The sequence below is a fragment of the Anser brachyrhynchus genome, assembly GCF_964034855.1.
Source record: "Anser brachyrhynchus genome assembly, chromosome: 8".
Taxonomy (NCBI): Eukaryota; Metazoa; Chordata; class Aves; order Anseriformes; family Anatidae; genus Anser; species Anser brachyrhynchus.
The window spans coordinates 7,046,577-7,067,829 of NC_137702.1; the positions used below are offsets into that span (position 1 = coordinate 7,046,577).

Here is a 21,253-nt window from a genome sequence, read left to right on the forward strand (position 1 = left end):
TTATATGTGTTTTTCTTGACATTTTATTTCTCTTCTCTTCAGGAGATATCAAACGTATTCTAGAAAATGAACTTCAGATTCCTGCATCTAAAATGCTGCTGAAAGGGTGGAAGACTGGAGATGTAGACGATAGTGTAAGTTTTCAACTGTGTTTTCAGTTACCTGAATTCAGTGTTTCAAACTGAGGCTCTGAGGGTGGGGGGTTACAATGCAAGAATTGTGAGTTTCAAACAGTGTTAGATGTCTTAGGTGAAAGTAATACAAGGAACACTTAAGCTAAAACATTACCAAAAAATCACTTTATGTTGTTTTTATTTAAAACATGGCACACCTACAAAAATATTATTAAATTCAGAGCAAGTACGTCTTGAAACAAAAATTTGATGGTGTTGTCAATAATTAAAAGGAGTAGAATAAACTAATATGTCAAAATCAGCAAATGTTTTATATTTACAATATTTACAATGATTTTTCTTTCCTCAGACTGTCTTAAAAACTCTACACTTGCCAAAAAATAATAGTCTTTATGTTCTAACACCTGACCTGCCTCTTCCTTCTTCAAGTCATTCTGGGTAAGTCTTTTAGCCATATGTTCTACTTGTATGATTCTTTAGGTATTTTTTTTGTTTGTTTGCTTTTGTGAAGCCACATGTATCCTTTTAGGAATCTGCAATCAGTTTTCAGTGGTCGAAGAGGCAAGTGTTGGGATTAACTACCTCAATACTTTACTGTTGAAATTAAGGGAAAAGTGTTTTTTTTTTTCGTTTTTTTTTAAACCTTGGTATGCTACATGAATTACTTAGGTGCATACAGAATTTTATACCTTCCAGGTGTGATGACTTTCATTTCCACGGGAAGTAAATGTTTTTAAATTAAATCTGGCCTTTCATAATTTATTGCATTAGGTTGATTCATTTAAGATAAACATGTAGAAATTGTTACCATCTGATCAGAATTTTCTTTCTGAAATATTTGTTATATTATTTCATTGTATCTTGGACTTTTAAAAATGTACATAAATAGGCTGAATAACTAATTTTGTCTGAGTAGGCAGGGTATCTTACTGATTTCAATACTCAAAAAGTTAACAGTGTTCATATGTCAGTGAATATTGCAAAGGTTTGAAAATTAAATGCTTCTTTGTGGAAAACGGAATCCTTTCTGTTAGAGAGCAATTTGCAGTTACTTTGCTTTCAACTTTTTGTCTTGCTTTCTTTCCTGTCCATCTGTTTCTCAACGGTAGACACAGATGTATTCGTACCAGGAAAACCATTACTTTTATTCTTTGGCCGCTAGAGGGTGCACGGTAATTGAGTCTGAAAATGTAGCTCTGGTCCTAAAATGTCAAGCAAGCAGGGATTGTACTTTGCATTGATCAAATTGCATGATCATCAGACTAGATTCCCTTCAAGTTATCTGAAGAGGGAATTGTTTTTCTGCTGTTGTAGTTAAATAGTAAAATGTTCTACAAATACGTTGAAGGAAACCCTTTGGCAATCAATAGAAATAAATAGATGGTTTCCCAATGACTAAAAGTAGTCCCTGTGGTACTAAGAAGTTATTTATGAACATAACCTGTATTCTGTGGAATAAATAAGAAAACTGATTTAAATTATAGAAAATAAAAAAAAAAAGAAACATTAAGAGAGGGAATAGTGGTGATGGAACGGAGGGTGGTAGTGAGCTGTGAGTTGTACGTACAAACAGGAGCTGTAGCTGTGTGTGAGGACAATAAGCCGTTGTACTTCAGGAACTACTTGAAGAACAGTGAAAATACTGTGGAAAAATAATGTAGATGCTATTTTTTAAAATTCATTTTGCAATTTTAATATTTTATACCTGGTTATCTTGTGTATTGTCATTTTAATGTCTTTGATTTTGGAAAGAAATCTAGGCTCTAAAGAATGTAGTTTATTTCAACTGAAGTAAACTATGTAAAAGCAACAAGCTGTTTATAAAGGGTTCCCAGGCTTTTTTGTTGGATGAACAGTCTAAAAGAACTTTATTTCCTGTTAAAATCAAAGCAGTCGCTACCTTTACAGTTTATACTTGTTCCATAGAGGAGATTTAGTTCTGGATATTTTTAAGATAAATTTGGTAGCTTTGGGATAGCAAATGATGATTAATTAGTGGCTACTTAAACAAGGATAATTTAAAGGCTAGATCATCTCCCTGAAGTCATAAATTCTAGATGAAAGGGGAGGCTTGCCTCCAATTAAAGCATCAGTGCAGATCAAAACACATCTAATTGAAGCAATGTACCAAACCCAGTTACACTGTTTACTGCCTACTGTTAGGTCAGTTATTATTCAGATTAGTTTGTTACCCACATTTTTTAAAAGCATGATGCTCACATGTATTATTAATGGAAATTAAAGAACTTTGCCTCCTACTTTGTGAGTTCATCTGCTGTTTTCTTCAACTGCCTTCTATTTTGAACTAGAGATAAATAGTCGTGATTTGAATATCTCCAGAAAGTGATATTTGAAAAGCCTACGATTTCAGTATGTGGTATTTTATGTATATGCCCTTTATAAAAGGAGCAATCTGGTCATAGCTCTGGTCTGTGCCTCTTCTTGACACTCAGGGAGAAGAGCATTTGAAACATCCTTTTCCAATGTATTGGTAGGTAGGCGTTGAAGTTTGTGGCAGGCTGTATGGACTTAACCCAGAACTGACTTAAACTGGCATCTAAATGTAATGACAAAACGATCCTGCAGTTTAAACAAGCAAAAATCTCCTAGGGCATCTTCATTCATCGGTGGCATCTCTAAAGCTCTTATAGGTAATAGAAACCCAGTGAATTACTATCGCATGCTAGTAAATTGAGGTGTAAAGATTAAATTTAAATGTCAAATACCACTTGTAGGGTTGGCATAGCCATACCTATCCATGTACAACATCTGGAACAATAACAACATGTTTGGTGGGCTGTGGATGTAATGAAGGATGATTTTTGGTGAATTCCAGCCTCATCACAACAGCTTAAGTAACTCATCTCTCTCCCTCCATGCTTCTCCCTTGATCTTGCCTACCTTTGACAGTGCTTCAGTTCCTCCCAGGCATTTTGTAGCACCCATGTCATTTTTTTTCACCTGTGTAGGTTGTCATCCTGCCCCGGCTCTTTTCTCCAGCTAAAATCCCAGTAAGCAGGTAGTATCGAACAACAGGAGATACCACATGGTAATTCTTGTCATCGAAGGCCAGAGGTTGGCTGAAGGCAGTATAAAAAGATTATGCTTCTGCTGCAGTCTTTTATGAAGGTGGCCAGTAATTTAGGTCCCTTTCCTCTGCCCAGCTGTTGATTTACAGCCAATATTCGAGTCCTTTATAGCATCGTCAGTCCTCCTTGAAACTAGTGTATATGTACAAATCTGCTGGATGGCATAGGTGGGTGGAGAGAAACACGATTTCCTTTAGAAAACAGTCTTAAAACAGAAAGGTGCCAAAGAATGTCTATCAATAGTTGTCCAAGGGGAGAGATTACTTGCACCGGCTTTTTTGATTAGATTTTTCACTTCCTTACAGTGGCTTTCCTTCCCTTTGGTGCCTCAGATGCTTCTTGAAAGCCAGCAATACTGAGTTCAGGAAAAAAGGGTTAGGACAATGCAATAAAGGGAAGCATCAAAAGCATAGGCATGTGAGTCTGGACACATATCCAGGTCTTCCTGATGGTCTTCCCTTTCAGTCTTGTGTGTTCTGGGAAGTGCTGTTTATATTTTTTTTTTCATTTATTGTCACTTTAATTAATGGATGTCATTTAATTTATATTCATACTTTTTTTTTTCTAAATAGCTGAAAATGTTCGTTTCTTTTTTATACTTGATGTATCGCCAGAAAGTTCAAAGCAGCTAAAAGCTGTTTGACCAGCTGCATATCTCGGCAATGATTACAGTACTAGATTTTTGCTAAGTGATTGTAATTTATTTAAGAAATGTAATTATCTGTGTGGATAGGAATAAAAATTATATATACATGTCAAGTAATGGGTCTGTGTTTTGCTGAGTACGTGCTTTTTAGGTTGTTGCAGAGCAGTGGTGGTTGTGGCATGGGGTTTTGGTGTACGTTATCAACTGTTGCGGAGTGTTAATTAAGAAGGATGTAACCTGCAACTCCAGTTATTAGTATTTGTCTGTTTAGCTGGACAGGAGCAGTGCCTTGCTTTAGTTACTTTGAAAGCTTCAATAAGAATGGTAAGATTAATGTTTTATTTTCACATCTGCTCATGAGACAGTTTAAAAATCCTGAAGTTTAAAATGCAATAGAATGTAAACAGAAGGGCTTCTGCTCATTTACATGTTAGCCAGATTTGCTAACTGATTGCTGTTTGAACCTAATCTACCATCTTCTGCTGCATTAGCTACAACAAACATTACATTTACATACTGATTTCTTATTTTGTTTTAATGTAAATAATCTGTAATTACAGTAAATTTGGACTTCTGTTGACATGAGCTTGTATAAATCTGTAAGTTTAAAATGGAAATGTTAATTACCTTGTGTCATGCCTATTTATATAAAATTCAGAGATTTGGGGGAAAATCTTGTGACTGGGAAAGCTACTGCCTAATTCTGAATGCATTTCATTTAAATAGAGAAGTAAAAACAAAACAGAACTGAAATGAAATGGATCGTTTGCTGCTCACCAATTAAGGATATACTTTTGGCTTCAAAGCTAAAAAAAAAAAATATTACTAAAATTTCAAAGAAAAATGCTATTAAGCAAAGTATTACATCAGAAATCAAAGCATTAAGGCGTTCATTCAACAATGGATACAACGAATGCATTTTATTTATTGTTACAGCACAATAAAAAAGTAGTAAAGCTGAAAGCTTAAAATATAATAAATAGAAATACTAATATCATCTTCAGCATTTCATAGACTGATTGAACAGTTGCTGTCACCTTAAGTTTAGCATCATTTGCTATTACACACTTTGGGGCTAAATATTCTTTCTCTTAATTTATTAGACTCATTGTTTATAAATTGTGCTGTATTGGAATTTGGGTGGAGTAGCTAGTGAATAAACTCCTTCCTGACTGTTAATGGAGTATTTGGTATTTCCAGTTTCAAGCAACTTATGTTGCTTGAAATTTAAGGTTTAGGGAGGAGTGGTTTTGGTTGCATATTACAAATTTCAACCCCCGTTGAATCCTGGTCCATCGCTGAGGTTTCTACTCATTGTGATAATGCTGATAACCAATGCTATATAGGCAATCCATGTGGAATCCTAAACTGATTCAGGTTTCTCTTGCTAAAACTGGTCAGAGCAATGACTGGGCTCAGGTCTATTTTCTTTCATCTGTTCTCAGACTTGCTCCTTTTTTTGGATGTAGGCAGATTTCCTGTAATGGAAGATTGGTAACTGAAAGTGCTGTCAAGTGCCCTTGGCTCCTGTGCCTAATAGTGAATGCATAATCATCCAGCTGAGGGGAAAAATGTAACATCAGTGTTTAACCTATCAGCAAATGCTTTGGAGATCTAGAGCATGCAGTAGGGGGGAAATGGTGCTGACAGAAGTGGCCTACTTTAATCCTGTTTCTAGAATTTGATTTCCTTTCACCACTAATTAATCTGCAGATTAATTAAATTCTGTTCGTGTTGATGGCAAAAAATAAAAATAAAATAAAATCTTAACTTCAGTGGGAACTAGAGTTTGGCCCTGATTTTTCTTTTCTTCTTCTTTCTTCTTTTAATGCAGATATTTCATTTGGAAGATTGTAGTCGACTGATAGCATTTGCAGGAAAATGAAACTGCTGCAAACACTGAAGCCATAGTTTTAGAAATGTACATAGTGTTCAAAAGCAGCCGTCTTAGTACAGTTATGTGCATCTTTTAAAAAGTATTTATTTTTTTAAAAAAAAAGGCATTGGAGGAGAACACAAAGATTCAGTTTACTGTCAAGGAGCAGTCTCCTGCTTAAATAACTTCATTTTGTGCATTTGATCAGAGCTTTAATAGCTGAAATTGTAATTTTACGGCAATTTATTTTATGTTTGGAGTCAGAGTTTTATTGCCACAAAGAATAATCCAAAGATTATTTGGATTACAAAGGTAATCCAAATCCCTAGCTGCTGGAGGAAACGAATCTGGGAGGAGACTGACACTGCTGGTTCTCTAGCTCCATGTACAAACCAACCCCGTCTCACAGGGGAGTGTTGGTTGGTACGTGGTGGAGTTGGTTGGCGCATACTGCCCATAAGTGCGTGACAACTCCTCCTCCCCTTGACTTTTGAACGTATGTGGCACATGTCTTCTGGCTTCGAGGCCATATGACGTTTTGATATGGGACCCCAAAGGATTGGGTCAGTTGACCACTGCATTTCTATGTAAGCATTATCCTGCACAATTCTTCATTATGTTTTTTTTTCTGAAGAAAATGTGATTTTTTTTTTCTTAGCCAGCTTAATTTTCAGCCTGCTCTTTGACTGTATTTGGCTATGAATGTTAACAAGCAAATTCTCAATATTTAATGTTTAGCTTGTCTTGTTCAGAAATCCAAAATGTAGAGGTGTCAAAATCATTACTTACTTTGAAAACTGAAGCTTTTAATTTTAAGGCACTTAATTTAAAATAACTGTGTTTGAAGAGTTTTTTCTTTCTTTTCTAAATATTTGCTGCTATCACATCCAGATGAAGCAGAGAAATGGAAAACCTTTCCTATGAACACACACTTATATATTTTTCTTTAGCATACCATATTTTGGATCTGGATGGTATTTAAGTGTGTGTATTATGCATACCGTGAGAGACTAAGGGTTTGATCTAACTAGCCTGTTTCATTCTATGCTTACATCAATTACAGAATGAAAACATGAATCACGCTATCAGTTTCCATCTAAAGATTTTCAGAAAGTCAAAACCAACAACAAAAAGCTGTAACAGAGCCTCATGTGACCCCGTATGGAATCCGGAGTCATTCACATATGCTGTAATTAATAATATTTTTAGAACAGTTACATATATCACTTGCCTCCAGTATTTGCTAAAAACAAAGAAAAAATCAGAACCTGAAAAAGCACAGCAGGGTATTTTAGTTGCTGCGGAACATTTGCCAAAAGAAAATAAGGTTATGTCAATGCTAAACTTACTGTTAGGGATCAAGTTAGAATTACCTTTGAAAATAGGTGTGCATCTTTTTCAGACAGCTTTTTTCTCCTGCGCAGGACTGTGAAGTATTTTTAAATTTTTCTAGCCTGTTTTTAAAAGATTTTGTGACAAGTGGAGCTAACTTCACATTCAGTGTAGATCACTTATTTCAGTTACATATGTAGTGTCTGTCATACATTTGAACATACCTAGCATTAACAAAGAATTAAATTAATCTTCCTTATTACGAAAACACATAAAAGAAGAAAACTGGCACTTCATGATTTTGTTTCATAGTGTGTGATCATTATGTTTAAGATGTCACAGAATCCAAATTATGTTGCTGAGTTTGTAAGGTAATTTTTCTCGAGATGCTAAAGCAAATAGTGCATCTCTTGCTAAAGCATCCATTGAGTATTGCATGGGTTCGTTGCCATCTGAGCAGCCAAACTGCAGATCAGTAATTACCATAGAAGGAAAAACTAACAAATCAAGACTCAAGTAATCTAGCAGTCTTGTCGTCTTGTGTCTTAAGATACAGCTGTGCTCATCTGCATACAGAATTTGTCCTTTATTGCTTAGAGAAATGGCATGGTGAAGTGTCATCAAACAGTGAAGATCTGAAGGAAAAAAAAATTGCATTCTTATGAGAGTGTGTTATAGGAAAAAAGAAGTAGATAAACCCAATTTAATTCCATATGCCACTGACAGGTCAAGTCTGCATAAATACTGTTTAGAAATGCAGTAAGGTGTGTTATAATGCAATTTTGTAGCCTGTATAAGTTCCTACACAGCTGGAATTGCCCTGTCTATAGCCAAGTCCCGTCTTCTATTTTGAAAAGTAGATAGTTGCATAATTTTGTACCTAATTAAACAGGATGCCTTTTTAATATCTAGATGTTTTGTTACTGGGAAAATCGCAAAAAAAATCTTTGTGACTTCATGTTGACCTGTTTAATCTGTATCTTAAGATTTTCTTTTAATTTATGTTATTAAAGATATTTTAATGTGCAGTTAAAATAATTTGAGCAGAACTAACTTTTCTAAATAGTCAATAACCACATGAGAAATTTTGCTGTGGTTAGTTTTCCAGTTCTAATTAGCTGGGTTTATGTGCTTTGAATGAAACCAAGGCATTTCCATTTGATTTACGCTTCAGGTAACCCTAGAGAAGTGAGAGCATGCTTTGCCTTATTCTACTTACCATCAGTTTTAACGTGCATTGTAGCTTGATGTTTTGTCTGGTCATCAATATGCTTACAAGCCTAACGGCATAATGAGTGCTAAATATACCTGATGTTTGTGAAGATAATGTGACTCGCAATTTTGAGAATATTTAACATTAGAAGAGCTTTAAAGGCTGCAGTCATCTTATTAAGGAAGGAGTTCAGGAATGGCCTTTGGTCATTCTCAGCATGCTTCCTTGCATTTAAGAGTGAAAAGAGAGATGATAATGTTGTGCCTGGACTTGTCCATGTAGAGTTTAGGGTACCCTGGGGTTTTTGCATCTAACTGTAAAACAAGCTATAACATGCTTATCCCTGATTTTCTTGTTTTTCTTTCAACCATTTCAGGGCCTTGCAGGAGTCATTAAATCAAAACTTCATGCTGCTCGTCACCCATCGAGAAGTCCAGCGGGAGTACAACCTCAACTTCTCAGGAAGCAGTACCATTCAGGAGGTGAGTGGTGTTTCACAGCTGAAGAATAAATGTAGCTCATTATAGCTAATGCCAGCTCTGTGAAAGAGGGTTTATGTGGCCTAGTCGGAAATTCCTTAATTTTATTAGTCATCTTTTTGGTTTAATCAACTGGATCATGAAGATTGCGATAACTTGATTAAAGAACTTGGCCTCAAAAAAGTTTACTATTAAATTATGCAGAAAAGATGTTACTTTTTACATGGTAATAGCAAAATATGTGAACAGCCTCTATTGAGGTACTCTACAATGACGAGGAAAGGCAGTTGTTCGAATTACATTTTATTTTTAAGCCCCTTGAAGTTCTTGCTGTCTTCCCTTCTGTTAACCAGTTCCACCTCCGTTTTGTAGGCACCTCTACCATTGCTGGTTGCTATCATAGCGTTCTAACTCTTCCTGGCTTGGTAACCAAATGGTTTCTGTGTATAATGGATGCCACTGCCATTCTGTCGAATGGCCAGCAAGGGGTGATGTTGCAGAGAACTTCATCAGAATTAAGTCCTATAGGAAACAATATCTCATACATGAATCGGGACGCGCAGAATTTAGAGCAAGCAGTCCTTACATATTTTTAATTCCTTTCTGAAGCCCAAGGTTATTGTCTGATGCTTCATGATACATCTAATGCCACATGTTTTTGGTGTTACTTCCTATATAACCCACTAACTTCTGGAAATACGACAAACAATCTAGAAATAAGAATCTTCAGGATTAACTTTACAACATATTAAGATTAAATGTTTGCTTTTCACATTAAACACGTTTGCTATTGATTTGTCTCTTCTCTCAATCTTGTTGAGCATGTTTTATGGAAGTTTTTCATGTGGTGAGGTGACATTCTAGAAAGAATTATTTTAAGTTCCTGTAACATTTTTATATCAGAGAAATATCCCATGCAACAGTGAAAAGTAATCACTACCTGTTTTGTTTTCATTGCGAACCTTATTATTCTTAAGATGTAAATTCTAATTTTTTCCTCTGCATGAAAGCATGTTTTACCTTTCTAAACCTTTAATAGTAAATTCTGCTATTTTTTTAATACGAGCACACAAATGAAGTTGCATCAGTTTGTTTTTTGAGGGGCCAAGCTCTAACTCTTTAAAATTAAAAATGAATATTTTGGTTATTTATTTCTATAAATCTTCTTATAATTTTAAATTGTGAGATTCTAGAAGAAAACATATCGCACATACATATTGCCCATTTATTTTTATCTATGCTATATCAACTACTACTTTACAGTCTTAAAGGACCCAGGAATCTGTGATGGTGCATGGGAATTTAGGTGCATGCACTGAAATTTTCTTGTTATTAATGGTAGGTTACAGTCAGCATGTTATCGTACAGAGTCAACGCAATTTAAAAGTGAGTTACAATTTTCTCCCTTAAACAACCGAAAGGTCCCCCCCAGTCTACCACCGCATACCCTTATCAGCATGAGCATCAAACCTTTATTTGCCTTGCTCCTTTGTGTCTAAGTGTTACATCCAATATAGTGTACAAAATTATGAAGATAATTAATTTCAAAGGCTAAAATGAATAAAATGCTGGACTTATGCACGTGATAGTGAACAGGTGAATATGTCTGTCTATACAAAGTCTTGTGGAAATCACTGGGGACTTGGCTGAGGTAAAAGGGTTGGCGAACATTTGTCTAATTATAGAAAACAAGCACTGTTTTGTATGTTAACTCCCTAATGACTTTTTCATTTATTTTTTTTTCTTTTAGCATAGAGCAAACATTGTAGCAAACGATTGATGAATCTAGTTACTTTGTGTGATTTAGAGAAATTGGTGGTATCTTTCATTATTTTCTCTGCCACATCTCAATCGTTTCCAGAGACCGCTAGATTTTTTTTTTCCTTCACTCTCATGTTCACACTTTAACAAATTAGTAGTTTACTTTCCTTCTGGTATATTTTCGTAATCGTGGAAAAGCTTCGTGGAAGTTGCAGTTGCCAACCACAAGAGGGCAGGAAGGACTATTCAATTATTACCTAAAAATGCCATTCAATGTTTTCAAATTAGCTTCTGGTATATTAACAAAAAGGAGTATAATGGCCAAGTTATTGTTTGATTTACAGATAATTGGCATATTGCAGGGAGGAGACTTAATTTCACCCTTTTAAATTAAACAGGGAGATTTAAAAAGACATAAAATATTCATTAATGTTCAGTGATTATAAAGCAGTGGCATATATTTATTCTACCTTTATTACTGTTTCGATGGGAAAATACTGCAAATATTTCAGAAATCGAGTTGGCCATACTGACAAGTTGAAGTGTTTAAGCAGTGTTAATGCAATCTACTCACATGGTATATCCTATGCAGAAAGATTCAAAATGACTACATCAATTATTAAAAGAAATATTTAAAATTCTATAAATGTTCTACTGCTTGCCACAGTTGGGTGCAATTCTCTCTCTAGGGCTAGTTGTTAGGTTTGTTGTTATCTTTTCCTTAAAATTTACAGCACCAACATTTTTTCCAAGTTTTCCAAAAATCCCACTACCCTTTCAAAACTGTCATAAATATTTTGCAAAGGATTAAATGCAGAATTTAATGAGCTATCTGCTGTGCTTTACCATTGCTTCAGTTCTCTGTTTTAATTGTTTAGAATACATGTTTAATAGTAAATGATATTTAAATGATTTGTTATTTAAAAAAAATAAAAATAAAAAATCTTGCTGTTTAATAGGGAAACAACCTGACAGAAAATTCTCTAATGTGAGAAGTCTGAAGTTGTAGTACTCAGGTCTGCTTCCACAATTTCTCTTGTATTAAATCAGTAGTTGGATTTTGGATGGTGCTTGAAAATGCTTGTTTTTTTTTTTTTTCTTCCACTTGCTTTATCTGCATCTTCAACTCTTCACATAGTAAGGTTTAATTTCTCATTTAAAAAAAATGTAAGTTACTCTCAATTATATTGATGCGGGCTCATCAGCCTATAGGGAAACTTAGAAATGAAATAAAAAGCTAAACCTAAATTATCAAACTCTGGATATTGGATTTTTTTTTTTTTGGTGAGTCAAGCAGGGGAGTGGTCAAGTTGGAAAGTTAATGATAACATGTTGGCCTAAATTGCAAATTAATCTGTGTCACAGGTTTCTGACATCTGTTTGTTCTTGTAAAATTGCAGTATTAAATTAATTCTGGGCAGATACTGTTCTGGGAAATATCATGATTACTTTTTTCCATGATCCGCATTTTAAAGGGGAAATTAGTAGGGTTTGTGCCAGTTTGGAGACTGTAAATTAATACATTTCCAATGTATTTTATGGTTAAATAAGGACAGTTCTAACAAATCAAACTGCTAATACTTAAAAGACTAAAACAAGTTTTCTGCCTGAATACATACCCTTTATTCTGCTAAAATAACTTGTGGAGGTTATCCCTCATTGAAGTAAAAGAACTTTTAAATTTTGATTTGACAAGCTATTTGCTAAATATGCATATATTTAATGCATTGCCTTATTTAACATAAATTGTTTTCTGGCTATTCTGATGAGCCTACTTTAAAATTAATATTTTTGTTGCCTTTCAATTTTTTCAAGTTTTAGTTGCATTATTTGATAGAGGTGAAAGACAGCCCTTTGCATGGGGGAATATTTAAATATTTCATGGAAAGCAAGGATACTCCTATCCTGAAGTATACACAATCAAACTAATTTGCAGAAAACTTTTTGAATTGAGAACCTCTCTGTCACAAAAGCATGCTTCACACTTTTTGTTGTTTTAGTCAGTGACATGGGAAAAAAATCAGCAGATTTTAACAAACTGGATACCTCCATTAAAAACAAGGAGTTTGCATTTGTCTGTTTTACTGTCGGTAGAGACTTTGAAGCCTTTTTTGTGATTCCTGTGTGCAGGATTACAGAAGTATCCAGTGTACACAAGCTGTGGCTGTTAAAGGGTGGACAAGTTAAATATGCAGAAACCTCAGGCCTCTTGGAGATCAGTGATTTTTTTTTTGTAATTTTTTTTTTCTAACTGTTGGAGATTCCAGTTGAGAATACTAGATAAAGCATGTACTAGGTTCTATAATTCCTAGTAAAACATGAAATCTGTGCAAACAATGCAAGGATGGGTCCCTAAATACAGGCTGCCTTTGCATGGCTGCATCTGCTCTTTATTCCGTTCCTTTAGCCAATAAACTAATCAGAGGCTAGTATCTTAGCATCCCTGTCACCTGTCATAGGTAATATATTTGTTCTTTGTTCCCTATAGACTTACTGGCTAAGATGGAATAAAAAAAGCAATGTATCCAGTAGCACTACAGGCAGGAGGAGGAACTATTTGTACATAGAACTGCTTGGGATGAGAGAAACTGTAAATTCTGTGTTGCCAGACCCTAATGATAGTTTGAAGTCCTTTGTACTGAATTTGTAAAAACTTTTTTGATAAGTTGATGAATGTGAATCAAGATACAAAAGCACCATTTATGTACATGCAGGCAAAAAAAATGATTTGAAGGGCTTAAATAATTGTAATACATAAATATAGGCGAGCAGACTAATTACTTTGAACACACAGAAAAATAATCCAGCTGAAGTTTTTGTACTTTTTTTGATCTGATTTTTGGTATTTGTACAAAATATTTTCAAACCAATTATTGTTGAGTGAGATCACCCATAGTAAAGGTCAGACATTGGTGGTGGGACACAAAATGTATGTGTAGATAACATTGTTCTTTGCAGTTACTTAACTACAAGGTTATAATTTAATACATTTGCCACACACGATGATATGATCATCTCCAAATATTGTACATATATTAACGGTTTCAGAACAGCTGTTATATTTTTGAGATTTTTAGTTGCTTTAAAATAGTTAAAAACTATTCTTACGCTAATAAAAATCTGTAACACTTCTTTTTGTATTTAATAGATGCACGGACATTCCATACTGTTGTTCAATTATTTTCTCAGTATCAGAAAACTGGTAAAATATGCTGTGCCTATATTGATTGCACTCGATACTTAGATTGTTTGTGAAAATTGCACATTTTGTTTGCTTTCTAAAGAAATTTGTTATGTAAAAACTATATTCAATTTATATTAATAACAACATGATATGTAATGTAAGCATCTATCACTGTGATAGCATCAATATTCTGCAGTGGTAAATGAGTACTGTCTAGTTAGCTGTGTTTCGACTTAAACAAGAAGAGGGAAATCTATTTTATAAAACTAAAACGGCTTCTTGTTTTTTTGGGAGGAGGCTCTTTAGGAAAAAAAAACCAGCATGTTGCTAAACTACACTGCATTTACTGAAAAGACTGGGAGAAACTTTGTAAGTGATCATGTTATGGATTATATGGAAAATGAAGTTCCTTGGGAAAGAAGGGGGAAATACCTATTCTGTACCTGTTCCAAGTGACAGCTTTACTAGGCATTTAAAATATCTCAATATCTGACTTTAGAGATGCGTTTCTGAGAGGTTGTACTGATGAAGGTATACAACCATTTCTCTTTTCATGCAACAGAAACAGCACTCGGAGGTAATGGCAGGGCTCCCCTTCACTTCGCTTTAATTATGAAGCTTACCATATTCCTGACCGAATATGTTTCATAACCTGTAATTTGCTTTCGGTGGGTTTGGACGTGCATATCATTAAAGAAACGATCTCCAGTTATCAAAAACTAGTAAACATGGACATTTTTATATGCAAGAAAAGGCAGAGAGTAAATAATTGCACTGGTGACCAATACTGTAATAATCCTGTTTTACAATATGCACTTGACAGGTTGTAATAGTGCTAATTGAAGAGACTAATTCACACTTGCTTCATTCTATTCAAAGGCAAAATCAGCAGCTTGTTTTGCTTTTGACCAGATGGTCCTGATGAACACCTACTGTGCACTTTAAGTGCTTTACTAGAATTACAAAGGCTGGGGGCTGCGTCCGACTCAAAATGATTTGAGAAGAGAAAAAAACCTCGCTGCTCAATGGATTTGGTGCAACTAAATTAATTCTAGTGGACCCATTACACATTGAGCCCCCTTTTCAAAGTGCTGAGCCTCCTCGTTTGTTCTGTAGCAATGAGAAAGTGAAAGGCAGATTACTGCAAACAGAAATAAAAAAAAAAGTGCTGTGAAAAGGAGAAAAGAGGCCTTGAAGCCTTTTCATATCATTTGGGTTTTTCAAGTGCGTTATTTTTGGGGAGGGTGGATGTATGAAAAGCCAATTGGAGTTTTTTTTGTTTTAAAGTGCGCTATTTAAGTACTATGAATATAAAAGCAAGAGCAACAGTTGACTGAGTTTACTGTGGTAAAGCTTTGTGTCCAAGGATGAATCAAATTCATTATAGTCAATGCTTTGTATTTTCATATGAATGTAGGGTTAGTTTCACAAGACTGTGTCTGTTTAGGATAATTATAATTTAATATTTTCCTTTCATAAAGTTATCACTGTAGATATCTAAAATTTACTGAAAGCGACGTGTTTTTTCTTGCATAAATTTAGAAGCACCCAGAGAGTTTAAAACTTCCAAAGGAGGCAGTTTAATTTCCAAAGGAAGGAGAAGCATGTTCCTCTGGCGTTGCGGCACAGATTATTATAACTAATTAGAAGTCACACATCTGTTAGCTTTCGATTTGTCGACGCTTGTAGTTCTGGGTGCATGTTTATATCTCCCTCTTCTTTCTTTCTTTCGTTCCCTGTCTCTATTACACTCTGTCCATAAATGTCCAGAAACTCTCAAAATATAAGGATCAATTTATTTGAATTTGAAAGTAATGAGGAGTCATTGTTATAATTTCGGTTATAGGTTCTGTTCCATAAATGCTCAGTCATGTGAGTTGTCCTTATTTTAGAAGTAATCACGTTGAATTGAATGGCTTTGCTTGTGTAATTTAAAGATGCTAAGGATTTTGGGGATCAAGACCTAATTTAAAACCCTGAATTTTTAAAAACCCGCAATTAAAACCATCACTTGCTATTCTGATTCTGAATATTTGTTGTTTTACTTTCAGAGGTGGGGAATTTTTCTGCTTCTATCATAATGCTAGCTATTAAAAAGGTGTTAGCATGTAATGACAAGAGAACCTAAGCAGCTTTATGAACATATTAAACAGCCACGTTCCTAGTTCCAGGGCTGTTTAAAGTGGGAAAGCAATACTCTGTAGCTAAACAGAATAGCCCTGCTATGTGTATAAACTCTATTTAGTTGAGTCAAAAATGAAAAATTCATGTTTTTCACAATTAAAAAAATAATTTAGAGCTTGTAAATTGAAGTGTACTAGACCATGAATTAACCTTTCTATCCTATGTTAACTATAGTTTGATCACTTCTATTATTGCATGATATACACTTATATTTAAAAAAAAAATCATTAAATTGCTGATTTGTTTTCAAACAATGAAATTTCTATTTGTGCGAATTATAGTAGGCACAGTGTTCTCTCATGTTTTCTCATCAAACAACCCAATTATACTTATAAATAGTGAGGTGCTAATGAACTGTTGTTCGGGAAAAGTTTTTTTTTTTTTTTTTAACTTGAGTAAGAAAGGAAACACTTCACAATTTTAGAGTGCTTGCTTGGTGAGAAAATATTTGAAAATATTGTACTTATGTAAATCATGTTGGTGCTATCACTTTTAAATACACAACAGAAGCTAATCTAAAAACCTCTTCAGTTCATATGGAACACAACTAGATTCGTGACATTGTAAATTGCTCACTTAATTGGGAACCGATGATTTACTTCTATTCATTCTGTTACAGACGTTTTTCAGCAAGATAAACTTTAAATCTAAATATAAGCTATATTAGTGCATTCATTTAAGAGAGAGGAATTTTTATGGAGGGTTGAGGTGATGAGAATGTTTAACGTAGTAGTTGTGGAGGTAAGACACTGAAATGGGCTACAGTATCTTAGCAATAGTGTAATGGTAGCTATCTAATTCTGTAATCATTATGCAAAGAAAATATTCAGTTGCCATTTCACCTGTGAATTAATAACTTTTGTCTCTGTCCAGTCCCTAACATTGTAGTGAAACAGTGCACTATCTCTTTAGTAAACACACTTCTTATCATTTTTTTGGTTATATTCCCATGTCTTTGTAAAACACGAACTTAAAAAGTTAGTCTTTTGTATTTCTACAAAGAATCATGAGCATAAATTGAAGAGCCTTGCACTCATTTAAAGGATAAAATGGCCTCATAATCACCCTCAATAAATCCCTGTTACTGTTTTTAAAAAGGGTTATAGAAGCTCTCAGCAAACATTTGCAATAAGTGGCAAAATTTATGCCTTGCTTTGTGATAGTTGCGTGACCAGACAGTGGGGTATAGGATTGTTTTAAGGTTTTTACAGCTGCAGGCAAAAAGCATCTGTTCCTAGAAAAGCCTTCATTGTTTAATTTTGACACTGACTTTTCCATGCTGCTTGTACCAGTCTCTGGATTAGGTGCCACTAAGATAAAATTTGTTTTAAGCTGATTCCAAATGCAGCTGTCACTATACATGGCCTTGTAGCTTAGGCAAAGTAGACATAATCAAAACAAGCATTTTCGTACAAGGTCATCTCAGTCGACTGAAAAAGCTTGGAGCAGGAATTTTGACAATATTGTATCTTATGAGGAGCGAGGCTATTAGCTTTTGTGTTTACTTAATCATTCTTCCAGTGATCACTAACATGTATGATTGCCTCAGAAACATTGAAAGGGATTTTTTTTAACTTCACTTCTATTTCTTTTGCGTGTACTTTATAGAAATCTTATTTTGACTACTGTGCTCTTAAATGACATAAATTATTCTGTGTATATCTCTACAGTAAAATGGAATAATTTACAAAAATCAGGGAAAATTGACATTTTTGAAAAGGCTCCTTTTCTTTCCTTCAAAGTTTCCAGTGAATTAAAAAATGAAAGAGCACTTCATTTTATGTATCCCAGAGTTGTGTTAATTTCTACCCAGCTGGTCTAAAATGATTGATACAAAGCCAAATTTGTGACTGCCTGCATTACAAAGTCTGTAATTTGCTAATGAATTATGATAATAATCTTTCATCGTACATGAAAGATTTAGACAAACAATTTACTAACTATATAGTTTGATCACAGTTTTTGGGTTTGTACCAAGCCTTGAATCTACTTTATTTTCCCCAGCATAGATTTGCAGACCGAAGTGAACTTCTTTTTACCTTGTTTTGAAAGCAATAGTACTGGAAGTTATGTAGAAATAATAGTGGACAATGGGAATGCTGTAAGTTGTATAACGAGTGTAAAACACCATCCTTAATGTATGTATAAATGAAACCACACAGTTTTCAACTAGAGAAGCATCACAGTGTGTATGGCACCGGGAGTTGTTTGAGACTTCATCTTGGGACACAGAAGTAAATGGAAATGGAGGTGATTCTCAGGTCAAACCTCCTTCAGGTATGGTGGAGATGAACTCTTTAAAGCAGAGCTAGATAAGGGCATAGGAGAAAACGAGGCTTGGAAAGAAAACAAAATCCTCCTGAAAAGGAATAACTGCCACAAGATCCAGTCAACCTAAGCGAAATAAGTGGCTACTCGTATGTCATGTCAGTGAACAGTTGATCTTGCACACTAAGGACCTTTTGAGGAGGGTGTTCGCAATAGGATGTGAGCACAGTATAAGCAGATCTCTTACATGAAATCTGCTGAATTTCAGTCCACTCAGGGAGTGGATTGTGCATGTTCTAACCAAAGGTTACTTCACAGTTCTGCAGAACTTGCTTTGGCATTGGGTATTTCACTTTTACAATAATGAGCAGCATAGGAACAAGGAGAGGAGCTTTCAGTTCAGTGCCCTCTGACTCTTCTGTTTTGCAGATAGACAATCATTTTCCTGCTCCTCTTGAGCTCAGTTCAGTGGATTTCAATTATTGGTCATTTTAATATCCACCCCCCCCCCCCCCCCCAAAAAAAACAAAAAAACAAACAAAAACGGCCAATGCAAAAATGAACACACATATCCAGTGACGCTGTTGTTGTTTGTGTGAACCTATTGACTTCAGTCTTTTCTGGCTTCATATACTGTTCTTCAGGGAATGAGTTATTTGGAGCAGTTGGTTTATTCACCCCAAAACCCACACAACTGCTCAAACTGACAGGTAAAAAGGTAGGAAAAAAACAAACAAACAAAAAATGGGAGTAAAGGCAAGAAAATAGAACGATACAACCAGCAATATCAAGAAAATATATGGGACAACCGGCAATATCAAGAGAATGCCTTCCAGAGCAAGAACTGGGAACATGGCCTTGTGAAAAGACAAGAGGAGCTTTGGGGTAGGTGCTGGCTGGAAAGGGTTTTGAACCATGAACAAAGACTTCTTGTTGTTGTTTTGTTACCTTTTTTGTGTTCTTATATTTAGTGAAATAGAACTATGTGACCTAGGAAAGAGTTCATTAATTATTTCTTATTGAATCAGTTAAAAAAAAAAAAAAAAAAGTTTGTTCAGAAGAGGATATTTTTAGTCCATCTTCCCAGCTAATGGCAAGTGTGGAACAGTGCCATAAAGACTTAACCTATTTGAATTCATTATGTTTTGGAAGAGAAAAAGGTTATTAGATGATGTTTGAATTTCCTGCGGAAGCTCTCGCAGACTGTGCAGTATGCAGCATAAAATACTGCTTATGGTGACTCTTTGCATGACTACTCTGCAATGGGTTGAAACACACAGGAGATGCATTTTTTCACTTATACTTTCATTTACTGCTTCCCCTGGAAGGAGAATTTGACCACCTTTTTTTATGGAGTTATTTAAAGAAAAAAACAAAGTTTCTATTAAAAAGGTTTCCCAGTGGTGTAACATCTGAAAATACTGTTTTGCACCATGGGATCAATGCAGATCCAGCCGTTGCATCATAGATCTCCACTAGCAATTCACTTCAAAAAAGTCCTTTCAAAGTCTACCATTTGCCCAACTTACTGTGCTTTAGCTTGCATGATGGAGCAGTCCGAGTGTGCAAACTGAATTCCATTAGGATCAAACTGAGTTAGAAGATAAACAATTTATAAATTCCAACTTCTGAAAGACATTCAGTCCACAGGACCAGACCAGAAATGGTCACTAGTGAAAAACCAGCAACATAAAGGGGTGCTCATCACCACCTGGTTTTCTCTGCAGATCTCCTGCTGCATTGTCTGGTGAGCTAACGTAGACAGACATAGCCATAGGCTACAACTTAGTGTTTTGCAGGAAGATATAAGGAGTGTAAAGACATCTCCTGTGGCAATTCAAGCTTAATCTCAGTCCACTACTTTTGGTTCCTCAAAAATGAAACTGTCACCCTACCTCAGAGAATGCCCTCGTGAATTTCCCTATTTTTCCTTGGCCTCATGAGACCCAGCCTTGAAATACTAAAATGGACCTGTCTGACTTGACAGCTTACCTTTTGCACCAGGGATAGAAGTTGCACCATAGTGTTTTGTATTACAAAAAAAGGATGCTATTTCACCGTTCTGTCGCTGCTTTTTGTGCAGAATGTCAGGGCTTCTTCACTGCTGTTAGTCATCCCTGCCCAAGCTGCCTGGTGGTCACAGTCCTCAGCTGTGTGCACAGGGGATGTTCTCAGCTGCAGTGTAGCCTTTTCTCTGCCAGCCCAATGTCAATGCACAGAATAAAAAAGGAGCCAAGACCTTTTAAGCAGAATGGGTGAAAGAGACTGTTAGTTAAAGTTGAAATTGTCAACACAAAACTATTCCCAGATAAATTTAAGCACTTCTTATGCCTCCCTACTTTTGAATTATTCAGGAATAAGTGCTTCTTGCCTCAAAAGAGGAACTTTTTGTGGGTAAGTGCAAACAGTTTGTGCAAGACACAGAGGGGGAGATGCTGAACTGAAATTCTGTGGTTACAGATAAACTAAAGATTGCACATGAATATAGCTCAGAAGATTTCTAAAATAAAGGTTATTCTTTTAGAGTTGCCAAGTTCAATAGAAAGTAACCTGTCATCAGAAATGAATTAAATAAATTTAAGAACACTAAAACCTTCCTCTCTTTGTTTCTCCTAAAATAAATTGCAGAGATATTTTGGGTGCTGCATGTGACCCTGATGCTGTGAATGAGATCACTGAAATGTTGTCAATTCCTAGGATTCATTATTGTGTTCTCCATTTCCTTTTGTTGGGATTGGAGTAAGGCATGTACGGTTACGCTGTGTGATACCAGCTGGTCAGGCTCATTGCCATTTTGTAAGTATGGCTTTCTAGGGAGGGAATATCACTTCCTAGCAGACAAATTGTAGAAAAATGTTCAAAGTCCGTGTTCTTGGTATTCTTCTTTCCTTTTTTCTTTTTCTTTTTTTTGGGGGGGCTTATCTCTTTCCAATACTGAGAAGGTCTTGAGATATTTTTCTATGGTTTCAAATGACAGTATCACAGAATCACAGAATTGTAGGGGTTGGAAGGGACCTCAAGAGATCATCGGGTCCAACCCCCAACGACAGTAACATGAGAATTTTCAAGAGAGCTACTAGATACCAG

The 21,253-nt window shown here is 35.3% G+C and overlaps 1 protein-coding gene across 3 annotated transcripts in view; it reads left to right on the top strand.

Annotated features, from left to right (window-relative positions):
• The window catches only part of FAF1 (Fas associated factor 1), a 164,841-nt gene that overhangs the window by 41,701 nt on the left and 101,887 nt on the right, over window positions 1-21,253 (top strand). For all 3 annotated transcript variants that reach the window (XM_080603293.1, XM_080603292.1, XM_080603294.1), the window contains 3 exons: window positions 43-134; window positions 484-572; window positions 8,667-8,772. In XM_080603293.1, coding sequence (XP_080459419.1) covers window positions 43-134; window positions 484-572; window positions 8,667-8,772 — 287 coding nt within the window. The remainder of the gene's footprint in view (window positions 1-42; window positions 135-483; window positions 573-8,666; window positions 8,773-21,253) is intronic.